General features: G+C 42.6%; 2 protein-coding genes and 1 long non-coding RNA gene across 10 annotated transcripts; 1 reads left to right on the forward strand and 2 right to left on the reverse strand.

The window, feature by feature from the left end:
* Positions 1–137: 137 nt before the first annotated feature.
* LOC146245988 (uncharacterized) lies at positions 138–1,132 on the reverse strand. The gene is made up of 2 exons (XR_014734577.1): positions 812–1,132; positions 138–265 (listed from the first exon to the last, which is right to left on the reverse strand). It is a non-coding gene; the product is annotated as an uncharacterized LOC146245988 (long non-coding RNA).
* A 451-nt stretch (positions 1,133–1,583) lies between these two features.
* On the forward strand, positions 1,584–10,684 carry LOC146245989 (equilibrative nucleoside transporter 2-like). Of its 5 annotated transcripts, XM_084684030.1 has the most exons (14): positions 1,639–1,722; positions 2,027–2,100; positions 4,177–4,224; positions 4,666–4,747; positions 5,016–5,149; positions 5,234–5,373; positions 5,564–5,698; positions 5,895–5,992; positions 6,240–6,312; positions 6,482–6,585; positions 9,175–9,283; positions 9,394–9,479; positions 9,660–9,856; positions 10,012–10,684. In XM_084684030.1, exons 3-14 carry the CDS (start codon positions 4,193–4,195, stop codon positions 10,121–10,123), a joined length of 1,302 nt encoding a protein of 433 aa, XP_084540156.1. In that variant the 5' UTR covers positions 1,639–1,722; positions 2,027–2,100; positions 4,177–4,192; the 3' UTR covers positions 10,124–10,684. The 5 variants fall into 5 exon arrangements, with proteins under 5 accessions (XP_084540155.1, XP_084540157.1, XP_084540158.1 ...); XM_084684029.1 differs by lacking the exon at positions 2,027–2,100 and having other exon boundaries at positions 1,584–1,722; XM_084684031.1 differs by lacking the exon at positions 2,027–2,100 and having other exon boundaries at positions 1,595–1,701.
* A 3,677-nt stretch (positions 10,685–14,361) lies between these two features.
* Positions 14,362–16,323, reverse strand: LOC146245990 (uncharacterized). Of its 4 annotated transcripts, none has more exons than XM_084684036.1 (3): positions 16,099–16,311; positions 15,679–15,930; positions 14,362–15,174 (listed from the first exon to the last, which is right to left on the reverse strand). In XM_084684036.1, exons 1-3 carry the CDS (start codon positions 16,309–16,311, stop codon positions 14,362–14,364), a joined length of 1,278 nt encoding a protein of 425 aa, XP_084540162.1. The 4 variants fall into 4 exon arrangements, with proteins under 4 accessions (XP_084540162.1, XP_084540159.1, XP_084540163.1 ...); XM_084684033.1 differs by having other exon boundaries at positions 14,362–14,990; positions 15,411–15,930; positions 16,000–16,311; XM_084684037.1 differs by lacking the exon at positions 15,679–15,930.
* Between the last annotated feature and the right edge of the window lie 436 nt (positions 16,324–16,759).

The raw sequence follows: 16,759 nt of genomic DNA on the forward strand, positions 1-16,759 counted from the left end.
ATGCTACATTTTGTATGTGTCTGACACCACAAAGTCCTGGAAAAGTGAAGTTATATTCTATTCTGTTTGCTATGGCACTCAATCTCAACCACAAATGTGTAATGTTAGAGAGGCAAGACACAAGGTTGACTCTCAGGGCAGATTCTAGATACACATTGTTTATTTTGAATAATTGTCAAACAATGACAATCACCCCTCCATATCACTCCATCCCCTCCATAGCACTCCACCTAGACCTCCATATCGACCTCCATACAACTTCATCCTTCAATGAGAGATAGAAGCAAGAAAAACAAATATAGAAAAACATTATAGATATTTGACTTTTCCTGACCTTTCTATATTCAAACCCCAGATTGTGAAGTCAGTAACAGCACTACTAACTAGTTGAATGGTCTCCCTTCTGTGTGCAATTGTTTAGATATCCCCCTATCAAACTCCTCCACTTCACTGAAATAGTACATCAAATCAAATCAAATGTATTTGTATAGCCCATTTTACACGCAAGCATGTCACAGAGGGCTTCACATATGCCCATAGAACTGCCCCTCAACCAACCTAAACCCTCAAGGAAGACAAGGAAATACTACAGATATTGTCTGTATGTGTGTATAGCTAGCTAGTGCTATATTTACTGAAGGTTAGCTGATCAAGTACTAGCACTGTGGCTAGTTTGTTTGACGTTGAAAACCACTCCAGTGTCGTGAAATGATTTCAACAGCAAAATTGAAGTTAGCTAGCTAACGTTAACTTTATTGTCCAATTCAAGACACCAGAATTGTTTTATACACGATTCACATTAGCTTCTTACACTCTGATTCTAGTCCATCTTGTTCTGAGCCGTAATACTCCAATATTCACCACTGCAGGAAAATATTATCTTGTTCCGGTCCATGATTATCCCATTCGTTACGTGGCGCTGTCAGATAAAACAAGGGTCCTAGAACTGCGGTCCTGAAACTGCGGGATCTCCGGGGTCTCCGCGGGGTCTCCGGCTCTGCAGGTTCACCCTTCTCGGTTTTTGGCATGGGCGAAGCGGGCACGAAGAGGGGGGCGGCAATTTCCCAAGTGCATCCAATGAAATTAACCCTCCCGCTGTCATTGAGTTTCAAACGCACTACCAGCAGGGGGCGCCAACCGCCGCACGTCATATGGGGGGCCAGGGTACCAAATGTGCCAGGACCGCCACTGAGCGAACTCGTTTTTGAAATGTGCAGTGGTTGACTTTAAAAAGCTTAGCTTCAGGATTCAAATCCAAATAGACAACAATTACAGTTGCAGTATTTGGCTTTAACCAAAGAGTAAACTCATTGCAGTAAAACAACATCACAGGTGTATTTCAGGAAAAGGCTGCCTATCCTATGCCCTTGCCTGTAGATTATGTATTTTTTTTACACACACATCCCTCTCGTGTTTGAATCCAGCAATTTGACTTTTAATTTATGGGGGATATTATTTTAATTGCAATATAGCCTACTGTATAGTGTCCATTGTAATTATTTCGAATAGTTACCTGATATTGAAATGCAATGTCCAATGAATTAAAGTGTCTGATAAAAATATCTGTACGCTGGCATAGAAACACATGCAATAGCCTAAACAACCCGGTGATTTCCCTTCAGCAGCACCGTGCTCAAAAGACCAGGAACAGTTCGCGCCAACATTTGAACAGAACTCCGTGCTTAAAGGATCCATTCAATGGTGGGAGAGCGTAATTACTTGGTAAATTCAACTAATCTTAATTAAAATGTATTGCTTTTACTGTGCTATTAGTTAACACTCACAGGGTATATCAACTATTATTTAGCGCTATAAGGGAGAGCCTGCTTGTTGTAGTTTGTGACAATGTCACACGTGCCAAACAAGAAAAGATATTAGTAAAGACACACATTATAACAACCTTCTAGGTAATGTAGAGTAGGCTGCTATGTTTAGCTAAAGGTAAAATGAAGACAAAAGCATATGACGTGAATGGAAAAGATGCACGTATTGCTGAGTAATCAACGTGTCATTTTTGGGGTTACAGTCAGTGTAGTATTAATGCAACAGTGGATGAGAAACGGTGTCTGTAAAGGAAATACACGAGGATCCAAGTCTAAGGTAACGAGGACGGAATTATCATTAATAGTGTTTCACTTATTTTGATGTGTAGGCTAAAACTTAGGCTGTAGTACATGTTCATGTCGTGCCAATAATTCATAATGTAGGCTAACTCGCATTATGTTAAGCACGGTAAACGAGTACAAACTATGTAAATCTGTTGCACATACCATATTTCGGAAAATACAATGGCACGAGTGACAGACCTGCATTAAACTACATTAGATAAGAAGTTTTTGAAATTGACTTTTATGCATGAGGTAACTTGGCCACGTTTTGGCGCAATGCCTTTAGAAAGAGGAAGCAGTTTGCCTTTGTGCGTCATCATAACGCGCCAATCAATTCATGTAGCCTACATTTTACACGTGATTAAGAGATGATAACGGTTAAGCATGAGTTGTTCGCGCAGACATAGGCTACTCATAGGTTTTGAATGGCACGAGTTTTTACATTGGTATGAGAACTGTTCACTTGACAGTGATGGCTGGTGTGGTGGTGATATTAGGTGGGTTAAAAAAGTGCAGGCTATTAATTCATCCATAGTTCACGCTGCAGCAAATGCACATTACATCCGAGATATGAAGTTGCAACAACAAAATTATATAGCCTACGGTACCTTGTTATAGTAGCGCAAGTCTGCTCTACTGCAATAAGCTATAACTGCTAGATAAGTAACCACAAGAATAACTTAATGCTTTCAACCAGTCTGCCGCGAACAGGACCGTAGGCAACACATGGCCAATTTTTTTTATCAAAATCCTGATATTAGGTGTGTTGGACTTGCGCCGGCGGCATTAAGTCGAACACACCTACTGATTTGGGGACAGTGACAAGCCCCGTTTCCTCCAAAAACCAAGCACTGGAAACGGAAAGTAGATTTCTTTTAGCTACTCTTGCCCTTAGCCAGTCCTTTCTTTCCTACCATCTTTGACAAAACGTACGATTTTGATGTTTGTATTTCTAGTTATTTTAAACTTTGGACGGTGTCCCATATCACTTTAACTCTTCTTTCTACTTTTTCTTCTAAAGAAAACGGATGACAAAGTAAATGATCAACCTGATCCCAAATTATGCTAACACCAGCCATCTCAACCATCATAGCCTCTAGCACATGATTCTCTATACGTCCGCTGTCATTAGTCAAATGTAAACGGCGTCCCTGGGCTGAATTAATTTAGCCCAAAGGTGCAAAATCATGAGGGCGTGCCAGACTCTTGTGATTCACAAATCCTCATTCTTGTACATTAGCACCCCCGTGGTCATTGGTCAAAAGTCAGTGGCCTGTGGGAATTATTTTAGCCAGCAGCAAATGTGTGACTCCAAACCTGTTACACACACTATGAAGATGATGACTAAATGTAAAAATAAGAACAGTAGCTGATGCGTTTGGGATGAAAAAAACAAAGCCCATTTAGATGTTTTTTTTTCTTCTTTTTCCTGTGAATATTTGGTGTTGATGCTCTATGTGCCTCAAAAACAATCTGTTGTAAGTTTTTTAAACAATACATTTCCCATCATTTCTGTCCATCATGTCAATGAACTATGAATACCTGTAGTGTCAATGATCAGTGAACATTTTAGTGTAAATAGTGCTAAATAAACTTGCATTTACTATTCTGCAAAGGTAGGTAAGGTAAAAAAGTATGCTTTATCACCTGGACACTGAAGTAAACAAGCGACAATGCATTTATAGTTAATTTGACTTAATTATTATCATTCACGTTGTCTGGGAGCTGAGATGTGGTTCTGTTGTACTGTGCCTAGGAAACCTGACTTCTGAAATAATGTTAAAACTATGCACTTCTAATCCTTGATCTGGTACTGTATTTTCTATTATGCACTTATTGTATGTTGCTTTGGATAAAAGCGTCTGCCAAAATAATCAAATGTGAAAGACCTAGATTATGACAATGAATGGGGATCACTTCTTTTTTCAAGGTAATACAAATGGAGTACGTGCAAATCAAAAAATGGCATAGCTGTAAAAGTATTTCCGTAAACTAATAAGCTGCCAGACCACGTTGGTTTTTGTGTTTGCACACATGATTGTTTAAAAATCAATGAACATTTTTGCAGACTAAAAAACATCAAGATGGTTCTCCATAAGAACATACCTGCGGACAGGTATGTGATCTTTGTAAAATTTGTAACGTGAAGCTGCCACTAACCTACTTATTCTCAGCTAATATCGACTAAAGAGAGAGAGACCACAGGCATAGCAATACACTAAGTAGTAAGCATTTAACATTGGGTGGCACTAGAGGATTTGTTTCCAAGGAGGTCCTGTCCACAAAGAAAATCTAGATCTGCGATCTAGGAATCTGACTTGGTGATAGGGCTGTGGAATAGATCTCTAGCATGGTATTTTGTGTGTGTGGAGAGCTGCTGCCCACAGGTATGCATTCAAAGGGACATGAATCACTGTTAGCGGGATTCATTCAGTAGGATGGTGTGCAGCAAACGACTGTGCTGTTGCAACCCATGTCTGTGAGAAGATGGATAGAGAGACCTAGGATTGTATAGGATCATTGCGAAGCATAATAATAATCATGCCTCCGTGTTTAGAGGTTGTGCTGTGGCCGTCATCATCTTCATCCTTGGACTGGGAACTCTGTTGCCGTGGAATTTCTTTATTACTGCCACACAGGTATTGATCAGATGCCCTCCTTTACCTCATGCACATTCATTTATGAATCTTCCCATTGGCAGAAATCTTTTATGACAAGTCATGTCATCACAACTGCTGTGTACAGTTTACTTTTATTAGTATTTAACATGATATGTAATGACAGAATACGCAAATATGTTCAGTGAATTGTATTTTTGTATTTTTTACCAAGGAACAGAGTAATATTGTACAGTTTGACTTTTGGAGCATGCAGTTAAAAAGTCGTTTCTATTGTTGTTTTATGAAGTACTTTAATGGCCGCCTGAAAGTCAACGCCACAAGTGAAAACACAGACGACTACCACTACGATAACTGGATGACTCTTGTATCCCAGCTACCCCTGTTGCTGTTCACCTTACTCAACTCTTTCCTCTATCAGTGGTAAGCAAACCCCTATTTAGATTTGAGATAGGAGTTAACCTGCACCAAATGTATGTTTTAAACAAATTACATGTGTTTTGGCAGGGTCACAGAGAGGGTGCGCATAGCCGTCAGTATGACCTTCATCCTGCTTCTCTTTATCCTCACCGCCTGTCTGGTTAAGGTGCCCATGGCGCCGCAATCTTTCTTCTCTGTCACCATGGCAACTATCTGGTTCATAAACAGTGAGTTTCCTTATCCACATCTGCAAAATGTGCTTAAAAATACTTGAGCGTACACACGCACACACACAGCAAAGCTTCTGAAACAATCACTTGGGAGTTCCCTTTTTGGTAACAAGTGATTTTGTCTGGATGTTGTTTTCAAACGTGTCGAATATGTGTGACCAATCCAACGCGCCTTTCCCGTGGCTAGTGTTTGGAGCCGTGTTGCAGGGGAGCCTGTTTGGCTTAGTGGGGCTTCTCCCTCCGAGATACAGCACCCTGTTCATGAGTGGTCAAGGACTGGCCGGGATCTTCTCAGCTCTGGCCATGCTGCTGTCCATCTTCAGTGAGTACGGCTCTGTCCTACCCTGCACTGCCTCACTATTTTCTGTTCTAGAATGTCAAGCTCAGCTCTGTTATACCCTGCCCTGTCCTGCCCCATCCTACCCTGCCAGACTCAGTCCCTCTGTCCCCCATTTGACCGTGTTCTACAGTGCCCTATCCCGTCTAATCTAATCTACCGAATGGCTGTTTGCATGTAGGTAATGCAGATAAGGAAACCGCTGCTCTGGGGTACTTCATAACCCCCTGTGTGGCCACCCTGCTCACTTTGCTCAGCTACCTAATTCTTCCACACCTGGTAAGTGCCCTTGTCTGATTGCTATGGGTGAAGCTGGTGCAATGAAATAAAACAGTAGTAGTCTTCAATGTACAAAATTGAATAACCTGTACACCTGTTTGGATGTCAAACCTAGTACAGCAATTTGTAGTGGTTGTTTAAATGTGTTTTTGCAGCAAGCAATGAGGTTATTTTGGATGAAATCACCTTTTTTTGTATAATGACTATTGGGTTAGGATTACTCTCAAAATGTTCTTTGTGACCCTAGGAGTTTGCCCAGTTTTATTTAAAGAAAAGCCATGGTCAGCTGGAGACCACCGACGAGCTCATCAAACCTGCTGGTAGGTTAAGGTTAATAATGTCAACATATAAAAACACTGTGTAAAGGTACATGATACAATCATTTACGTATGGGTAAGTTTAATAACAAAGTTGCAGATGATATCCAAAATTTCAGCCAATAATTGCCTGTACCAATTTAGCAATGCCCTTGTTTTTAATCTATGAAAGAAAAAGGGTCCCTCTACAAAGTCAATGGGATGGAGAAAAGCCTGGTTGTCATGGAGAATGCCGATTCCCAGATAAGGTCTTCAGTGCAGGCTGTCTTCAAAAAGGTTCCTTATCTTATCCATCCATGCATCTATCCATGTAAATACACAGGTGAGCCAAAACATTATGACCACTCACAGGTGAAGCTAATAAGGTTGATCATCTCAAAACAATGGCACATGTCCAGGTCTGGGTAGATTCGATTAGTGAACAGCTATTATACGTGCTGGATGCAAGAGTAAGGACCGGAGTGACTTTGACAAGGGCAGAGTAGTTCTGGCCAGACACCTGGATCCGAGTGTCCCCGATACGGCCAGGCTTGTGGGGTGTTCCCGGTCAGCAGTGGTGAGGACCTAGCGACAGAGGACCATGGAGGGTCAGACCACCAACCAACCCCGGGGTAGGGATGGGGATCGTTAATTTGTATCGATATCGATACCATTTTCGAGACTGCTTAACGATCGGAGTCTTTATGGTTACCACTGTTGATACTTTTCTGGGGTGAGCTTGAGCTAACCACCGTCTAAATGAATGAATTTGGCAAATGTACATATAACAGCACCCACACAACCCACGCCGCACTTTATGTAAACAAGATTACTGAACAACATTTATAACAATAACTTAAATAAAACAGATGTCAAATAGAACAAGAGGAATGTCTTGCTCTCAGGAGGAGGCTGGATAAAGGAGCCCATATTGGCACAATTAATCCTGGCTTTGGCTAAATCTACAATTGTCCACTACAGATGTACTATCCACAACCTGGATGAGTAACTAGTAGAATTGACTGTGATTGGTTGGATGACAAAAAGTGACATTGACAAGCCGTCATTGTTCAAGACTTTATGAAAAGTTTGACACGTTTCAACAAAAGGCACCTGATATAGCTAAATGACCAGCTAACCAAACCCAAATCTTCCTTATCTCATCTCTATTTTGTTCTGTCCCTAACCCACACACTGACTGTGCTCGTTAAAAAAATTCCGGTTCGCCCACGCATCCAATTTTAGGGGCATATGCAAGTGAAATAGTTGCACTGTAGAGCCCTGGCTCTTATTATTGTCAACGATGGATAATTGCTACGAAGTTGGGGTGCGCTGACTGCGCTCACCATGCATACCTTGGGTGGAGGAGGAGGATTGTCCAGCAGCTGGAGTTGGCACCGTTGCTTCTCGAAGACAGTCAATGCATTTTACTGCCATCGTAGCTAGCAACAAAATGAGAAATGAAGCGAAGTAGGGCGTAAGCCAATTAAATTATTCTTCTTTTGAGACGGTTGGCAGGCCATTCAATTGAATTTAGTAATTTTATTAGACCGTCGATGTATGTTTGTGCACTAGTGATGTGATTTAAACAACATGACTTATCTCTCGAGACATAAGTTAAGTTGAGACATAAGCTCGGACATTATTGATCTTCGGGTTTTGAGAAATTTGGAACCGGGTACTTACAGAACCGGGTCCTTACAGAACCGGGTGTTGATCCCCATCCCAACACCGGGGTGCTGGACGCCCGAGGCTCATCGATGCACGAGGGCAACAAAAGCGTCCGTCTGGTCCCAACCAACGGACGGTCTGCTGTGACACAGTCCCAGAGAATGATAATGATGGTTACGGGAGAAGTGTGTGCGTGGCACCCTGCTGTGTTTGGGACTATGTAACCGGAGGCGGGTCAGAGTGGACATGATAACCCCGGCCCACTGTCACCTACGATGGGCACATGTGAGTCGGAAGTGGACCTTAGAGCAGTGGAAGAAGTTGACCTGCTCCGAAGAGTCCCGTTTTCTTGAACTTCACATGGACGGCCGTGTATGTGTGTGCCGTTCACCTGGGGGAGTGATGTCACCAGGATGCAGGTGGTAGGACCCTGCTGCTCTGGGAGATCTGCTGGGAAACACAGAGTCAGGCCATTCATGTGGATGTCAATTTGACACGTGGCACAGGTAAACATCGTTGCAGATCAGGTACACCCTGTCATGGCGGTGGTATTCCTTGATGGGAGTTTACATGGGAGCTTACATGAGAACATACTAACTAGTATCAAATTAATACTTCTATTGGGGGTCAGATGGCTGAGCTATTACGGAGTCGGGCTAGTAATCAGAAGGTTGTTGGTTCGATTCCCGGACTTGCCAAATGACGTTGTGTCCTTGGGCAAGGCACTTCACCCTGTTTGCCTCGGGGAAAATGTCCCTGTACTTACTGTAAGTCGCTCTGGATAAGAGCGTCTGCTAAATGTAATATAGTGTAAATATTGATTAGTGAATAATGTAAGCACACAGGAAATCCTAATATCTTCTCCTTCTGTGCCTTGTGAGGAAACATTCTGTGGAAACATTGTTTGTACTTGTTTATTCATTGTATATAATGTTGTTTCTAACCTATGTGTTACATTCGTCTGACCACTGTCTCGAATGGTAATACGATCCTCCATCATTCTAATAAAGTCAACACTTTTTAATTGTTGTGCATCTTTCCGAGTCCATGCCTTGGTGGGTCTGAGCTGTTTTTGGCAGCACACTGAAACCCGGCAGCATCTTAGGCAGGTGGTCATAATGTTTTAGCTCATCGGTGTGTGTGTGTGTGTGTGTATATACTGTATATGTATGACAATCGGCCCCTTGTGTATCGTGTCCAATGTGTACTATTCAGATCTGGGTGATGGCACTTTGTGTGACGTCCGTGCTGGCTGTGACGCTCTCTGTGTTCCCAGCGGTGACGGTCAAAGTGAAGACTATATATAAGGAAAGCAAGGACTGGGGTGAGTAAGTGGCCACCAAAGGTCAAAGGACAACCAGGTTCAATTCGATCTTGGGGTCAATGCTGAAAGACTAAACCGGTACATTCCTCTCCCTTTTTGTCCTCCATCAGAAGCCTACTTCCTCTGTGTGTGTTGCTTCATCGTGTTTAACGTCATGGACCTGATCGGCCGCAGTGCCACATCTCTGGCTCAATGGGTGAGTCAGGATACCGGCCGGTCTTGCCCAGCTTGGCAACTGCTTAGACGGCCACAATGGCAGCTTAGCACCTGGCTTGGCAATGTTCATCCGTAAAGTCATCAAAATACCAGAGCGAAACGATAATTGACGTGTCGTCTCTGCCGCTCATGTCTTTTTTGTTGGGTGGGGGTCTTACAGCCCTCGAAGGAAAGCCGTTGGTTCCCTGTCCTGGTTTTGTCTCGGGTCGTCTTCGTCCCCCTTGTGATGCTCTGCAACGTAGAACACTCCCGCCTGCCCGTCCTTTTCTCCCACGACGTGGCCTTCGTCTGCATCATGACCTTATTCGCCCTCTCCAACGGATACTGCATCTGCCTCTGCATGACCTACGCGCCACAGTAAGTCCGAACTTTTGACCCTCTGAATACGTTCATTAGTTGACACTGATTTGCTTCTGTCGAGAGTTTTCATGTAAGTCAGTTTAGTGCTGGTCTTTAGTGTCCTATCGGGTTCAAGTGGATGCTGTGTGTGACTGTTGCTCTCTCCTCCACAGGTTGGTGAGGTCGAAGGACTGCGAGACGGCAGGGGCTCTGATGACCTTCTTCCTGGCACTGGGCCTCTCCGTTGGGGCCGCTTGCTCCTTCCTCCTGGGGGCTCTGTTGTAGCAGGACCCTTAGGCTACAGGGATAGGTTTAGCCCAGTGGTTATGAATTCGATTTTCGCGGTTCAAATCGCGCCCCTCTCCCCCCCTCTGTTTGTCGCTTTGGGATCAAATTGTCTGCGTTTTCCCCATTGTTTACCCAAACCAATCACATTTGCTTTCCTATTGATTCTGTTAATTTTTTTTGATTATTTGGGGAAATCTTCTGCATTGTGCTGTATCAGAAAAAACAGGGTTCCTATCACCTACTGTAATACACAACGTAATCTTTAATTAGGTAATAAAACTGATCATTATGAAGTTATGTATTATAGGTGACATTATTATATGTTTTTCCATGTTAACAGTGAACAATTTGCATATATGTTCATTGTGTGAACTGAAACAGAAAATGAATTGACTATTTTTTTTAAGCAATGACTGGGATGTATTTATTTTTTAGCCTTCTTTCTTTTATATGCATAGTTTTTAAAATATATTTTTACCATCTTTTTATACCTTTTAAATGTTGTTTGACTTCATGTTGTTGCTTTGTAGAATTGAAAATAAACTGTTTTTTGTAAAAGACATGTTTTTCATCTCAAAAAGATAAATGTATCAATTTAATGGACGTGTAAAATATTCAGCCATAGAGAATGTAAAACCCCCGGTTGTGGACTGCCTTTTTGTGCCAAAAGTTTGTTGGAGTTGCAATACTGTACATGCACATCTGGAAAACAGAGGAAGATGGTATCACAATAACAAACGTAATTTAATTCTAATATATAACGAGAATGATAGACACCCATTACCGTGAAGTCATATGGTACACTATGTTTATATTAAGTTTCTGTTTAGGTTAGCGATCAAAAATATGTACGTTTTGAGCATGTGGCTCCCCATAGACTCAATGTTAGAGCTCAAAAAATTTAATCTGGATCAGGATTAACTGGATTTTTAAATCCCATTTTTGCTATCCAGGATCAGGTGATCCATTTTACATTTGTACTGGTTTTTCAAAGCAACATTGGATTGGATCAGCCTGATCCAGATACAAACTTTTCAAGATGAACAAATTTGGATTCCAAGTGTTGTAAATGGAATTACGTACAACAATGTAGTAGCTAGTCAAGTAAAGAATAGGTTCAATAGGCAGCACGAGGTCACTTGTAAGTGTGTTAATTTAAAGATGCAGAAAAAGGTAAAATGAAACAATCCAAACAGTCAGAGCCATCATCTGACCCACACAAAATATACTCACTGGCTCCATGGTCCTTGTAGTGTTTAATAAGGATCTATTTCTGTATGTGTAAGCACTCCCCTATGCATTGTTCTCCTATTGGTTATTTGCCATGCACATGTATATATTGAGTGCAGAACCTCAAGTAAACCAAGTGATGGTTCACGCGTGAACTTAACCTCAGAGTTAGCCTGATTATTTCATTAATTTGTAGTCGCATAGATATGACAGTCCTCTTCCTGCCAGGCCCCATGGCATTAACATTCTGGGTGATTTGAACCCAAATATATATATATATAATTTCCTTTTATTAGTCAGCTCCCCACCTGTGGTAGAATTGAAACTCCCTGTTATTGAGGAGTAATAGCACCTAACACCCTCCAGCAGTGCATGGGTTTCCGCAACAGTGAAATGTGTTCCTTTTGAGTCCATGAATCTACCTTTAGTGTGGTGTGCCTAGAGTTTATAGGCCTGGGCATTGATTGTTTTAATTGAATACAAGCCTAAGCTCATCAGCAAATTGATGTTTAATGGGTGTCTGTTTAAAAGGACCAATTACACAGCCATCTTATTCAGCATTGACATGGCAGGCATTGTCCATCGCCACCACCGCTTTTGGAGGAGAGGACACCATCAAACCACTGGACCAATTGACTTGCGAATGTAAATACATAGAATGGTCACCAGGAACATTATTCAGGAGGTTTGTTTAGGACTTAACTTTTTGTTAAGTTGTTATGACCCCCAGTCTATGGTGTTTTGTATTTGTGTTTGTTCCCTGCTGTGCTGTCTGTTCCCCATAGGTGGCACAAATCATCTCAGACCATTCAACACCTATACATGACTCCTCCCCTCCATAATCCATAAACCTGGTTCCTGTCATCAACCATCCTTCCACCAGTATATATGGGGCCATTCTGTGTTTGTTAAGGGGGGAATAAGTCATTGGCTTTTTGTAGCAGTATGTGTCTGGGTAAGGCCTACTCTTGTGTTTCGTGCTGTTTTTGGATTCCCCTCGGTGTTGACCAGTGTCCTTGTGACGTGTTTTCTTTTGTCTTGTTGTGTTGAATCGTTTGGTTTGTAGTCCAGAATAGTTTTCTTGTTCTTTTGTTCAGGGGCTGGGGAGTAGTTTAGAGCTGCCCCGGGGTATTCACCCGTAGGGAATACTCACTGTCTATATGCACTAGCTAGACCTGGGCAGACCACTCCTGTATTTTAGGTTAGGACACCTCATTGGTGTGTCAGTTGCTTTGTGTTTAGCTTTGGAATTTTATGTTTTATTTTCTTTGGTCCTGTCCAGCCCTCCCCTTGTCACAGATTTTTTTTTTCATTACCGTTGCTATTATTTACTATACCGTGGCGGCAAAATAAAGCCATAGTATTCCATCGGTACCATTTGTTTCTGTGTCCTCGCTCGCACTCTTTGCTCTACGCACCTTTCGCCGGCCTCAGTCCTTGAGCGGTGGCGGGGGGCAGGTTCCCTCCGTTACAGGCATAGACATATAACACAAGTAGTTATTGAAATAGCTGCTGACTATTTTGGTATCCAATCGAGCAAATCGTTTTGGATGATGCTTAACGTGTATAGGTGAATTACTTCACATCTACAAGCCCATCTAAGTAAGCCTAAATGGTGTGTTATTGTTAATAAAAACGTTTTTTTGGGGCCTTCCAATGTTAGGATCATATCCACTATTGTAAATGTACAAAGCGATAAAGCAACATGTTTGTTGAGTAACGATTTGAGTTATTATTACAATCTTGAATATTACACTCATGAGCACAATAGACATCCAATGCTGAGAATAACGCTTCTGTAAACATGTGAAATACAGTGTGTCAGTAACTTCTGTCCTATGTTCACAAGTAGTTTGGAAACACCAACAATGTAGGTGAACTGTCACAAAACAAATCAACCAAGATAGCAAATGTATTTTAGACAACTTTATTTGTACATTTTTCAAATCAGTTTGTCCAAAAGGTTTTACATTTACCAACAAAGCTAACTGAATCCAAGTGATAATGTGTCCAAGTGATTATCGACGTGAAGCAATGAATATTCATTTAGCAGGCACTTTTATCCAAAGGGTCAACTAGTGTATGTAGAAAGAAAAGCAGAAACAAAGTTCATAGAACAACAGGACCTCAACATAGTCAGAGTAAATATAGACAGATTCAAGATGGTCAGTTTTGTCTGAAATATAAACAGTATGGTCTGAAAAACCATAGCAACTGATCACCTGGTGAGAGACAAAGTAACCCTCTACATCTGAACCACCAAGTCTACGATCACAGGAAATGCTTATACATTTTCATGGTGCATTTGGAACAACCCACTATAACTTTGACATGACACTGGTAGACTCAAATGCACGACTCATAAAACAAAAGAAAGTTTAACAAAAATGTTTACTTAGCCAAAATGTACAAACAAAGGAAAGCGCTCACTTGGAGGATGAAAACAATTTCACACAAAAAAAACGAAACCTGGTTGCATGAAGATCCAGCTATAATACTTGACGACTATCACTTGGACTGAACAAGACGAACTGGCACAAGACAAAGGGAGACACGGACTATTTATACATGAGTAAGTCAGGGTCTGATACGAGAGGGAAGGTGAATTCGAAACAAAAACAGTAAGTGATCACAACAAGACAAGATATGAGTGACTTGACATACACGACGAGACATAACACCCACATGCCCCTCAACACCTCCTATATTTACAATACCAGATCATCTTAAACTACAAAAAGATACAATTCCATGTGCTTTCAATTGCTTCAGAGCAGAAAGGTGTCAGCCAGAGTTGACCAGGTTTCTACCCAGTCTGACACAGCTTCCCTCCATCGTTACAGGGGTATAGTATTATTTCCTGTGTGTGTGCAGTCATGTTGGACTGTAGATCTGGTGTTACTGCATGTAGTGTCCTAGTAGGTGTAGGCCAGTAGTTCTTCCAGTTGTGGGTCATACAGAAGTTCTCTCAGGTGGTGACTGCTTGGACAGCTTGGCCCCAGACATCACTGCTTTGGGGATTTTCTATTGTGGATACGCAGGTGACTCTTCAGATTGCCATTTGTTTTACCTGAGTAGTCACAGTGTGTGCAGCTGTAGGGCTTCTCTCCTGTGTGGATCCTACTGTGATTCTTCAAAGCACCTGAGGTAGAGAAGGCTTTATCACAGCATTCACAAATGTAGGGCTTTTCCCCAGTGTGGATCCTACGGTGAATTTTGAGAGCACTAGCCTGGGTAAAGGTTTTACCACAGAGGTCACAGCTGTAGGGCTTCTCCCCAGTATGTATCCTGCAGTGATCTCTGAAACTGTGAACCTGTGTAAAGGTTTTACCACAGAGGTCACAGCTGTAGGGCTTCTGCCCAGTGTGGGTACTGCGGTGATCATTGAGAGTACTAGCCATGCTAAAGGTTTTACCACAGAGGTCACAGCTGTAGGGCTTCTCTCCAGTGTGGATTCTGCGGTGACGTCTTAAACTGCCAGCCTGGATAAAAGTTTTACCACAGAGGTCACAGCTGTAGGGCTTCTCTCCAGTGTGGATCCTGCAGTGATCATTGAGAGTACTAGCCAAGCTAAAGGTTTTACCACAGAGGTCACAGCTGTAGGGCTTCTCTCCAGTGTGGATCCTGCGGTGAACTTTGAGAGTACTAGCCAGGCTAAAGGTTTTACCACAGAGGTCACAGCTGTAGGGCTTTTCTCCAGTGTGGATCCTGCGGTGAATGTTGAGAGTACTAGCCAGGCTAAAGGTTTTATCACAGACGTCACAGCTGTAGGGCTTCTCTCCAGTGTGGATCCTGCGATGAGCTGTGAAACTGTCAGCCTGGCTAAAGGTTTCATCACAGAGATCACAGGTGTAGGGCTTCTCTTCAGTGTGGGTCTTACAGTGAACGTTGCAAGTACTAGCCATGCTAAAGGTTTTAACACAGAGGTCACAGCTGTAGGGCTTCTCTCCGGTGTGGGTCCTGCGGTGATCATTCAGAGTACTAGCCATGCTAAAGGTTTTACCACAGAGGTCACAGCTGTAGGGCTTGTCTTCAGTGTGGATTCTGCGGTGACGTCTTAAACTGCCAGCCTGGCTAAAAGTTTTACCACAGAGGTCACAGCTGTAGGGCTTCTCTCCAGTGTGGATCCTACAGTGATCATTGAGAGTACTAGCCAGTCTAAAGGTTTTACCACAGAGGTCACAGCTGTAGGGCTTCTCTTCAGTGTGGATTCTGCGGTGATGTCTTAAACTGCCAGCCTGGCTAAAAGTTTTACCACAGATGTCACAGCTGTAGGGCTTCTTTCCAGTGTGGATCCTACCGTGATCATTGAGAGTACTAGCCAGTCTAAAGGTTTTACCACAGAGGTCACAGCTGTAGGGCTTCTCTCCAGTGTGGATCCTGCGGTGAACTTTGAGAGTACTAGCCAGGCTAAAGGTTTTACCACAGAGGTCACAGCTGTAGGGCTTTCCTTCAGTGTGGATCCTGCGGTGAACGTTGAGAATACTAGCCAGGATAAAGGTTTTACCACAGAGGTCACAGCTGTAGGGCTTCTCTCCAGTGTGGATCCTGCGGTGAACTTTGAGAGTACTAGCCTGTCTAAATGTTTTATCACAGAGGTCACAGCTGTAGGGCTTTTCTTCAGTGTGGGTCCTGCGGTGAACATGGCGAGTGCTAGCCAGGCTAAAGGTTTTATCACAGAGGTCACAGCTGTAGGGCTTCTGCCCAGTGTGGGTCCTGCGGTGATCATTGAGAGTACTAGCCATGCTAAAGGTTTTACCACAGAGGTCACAGCTGTAGGGCTTCTCTCCAGTGTGAATCCTGCGGTGAACGTTGAGAGTACTAGTCAAGCTAAAGGTTTTACCACAGACATCACAGCTGTAGGGCTTTTCTCCAGTGTGTATCATCATGTGCTTCTTGAGGCTACTGGATAAGATAAAGCTCTTCCCACAAGAGACGCAGTGATGTTTCTCCATTACTCTGGTCTCTCTTTGTTCTCTGTCTAGTCTCTCTGGATCCTGTCTTGTATCTAGTCTCTAGAAGCTTGTTTCTCTCTGTCACTGTTCTTTCTGTTTGATCCTCTCTCTGGGCACTGCTGTCCCTGGTTCAATCTCTCTCTGTAGTCTCTCTGGTGAGTCTCTCTGGAGCCATAAGATGCCTTCTCTGTCTAGTGTCTGCCCACAATCAAGTATGGTTGGCCAATGGGGGATCTGGAGGAAACAGCACCAAGCTAATAAGAAATCAGATTTAACATATTAAGGAAATCTTTTGTCTGTCATAATGTCCACTCTGCATATGTAATTGTGATCATTTGGTGAGGTGTATGTTTCTCAGGTTTATTTTGTCTGGAGAAAACATGTAACACTGTGATAAAAACGTAATCTCTGGCATACAACTCCTCTTTATAGTCATTAGATTTTCTTC

This window comes from Hypomesus nipponensis, chromosome 20, assembly GCF_054491055.1.
Source record: "Hypomesus nipponensis isolate SF chromosome 20, ASM5449105v1, whole genome shotgun sequence".
NCBI lineage: Eukaryota > Metazoa > Chordata > Actinopteri > Osmeriformes > Osmeridae > Hypomesus > Hypomesus nipponensis.

Bases quoted from the DNA above. Each gene is read 5' to 3' on its own strand.
- LOC146245990 (XM_084684034.1), bottom strand. From the start codon at position 16,311: ATGGAGAAACATCACTGCGTCTCTTGTGGGAAGAGCTTTATCTTATCC.
- LOC146245989 (XM_084684028.1), top strand. From the start codon at position 2,493: ATGAGTTGTTCGCGCAGACATAGGCTACTCATAGGTTTTGAATGGCAC. The intron at 5,699-5,894 runs GTGAGTACGGCT...GTTTGCATGTAG, and splicing joins CATGCTGCTGTCCATCTTCA to GTAATGCAGATAAGGAAACC. The intron at 9,480-9,659 runs GTGAGTCAGGAT...GGGGTCTTACAG, and splicing joins CCACATCTCTGGCTCAATGG to CCCTCGAAGGAAAGCCGTTG.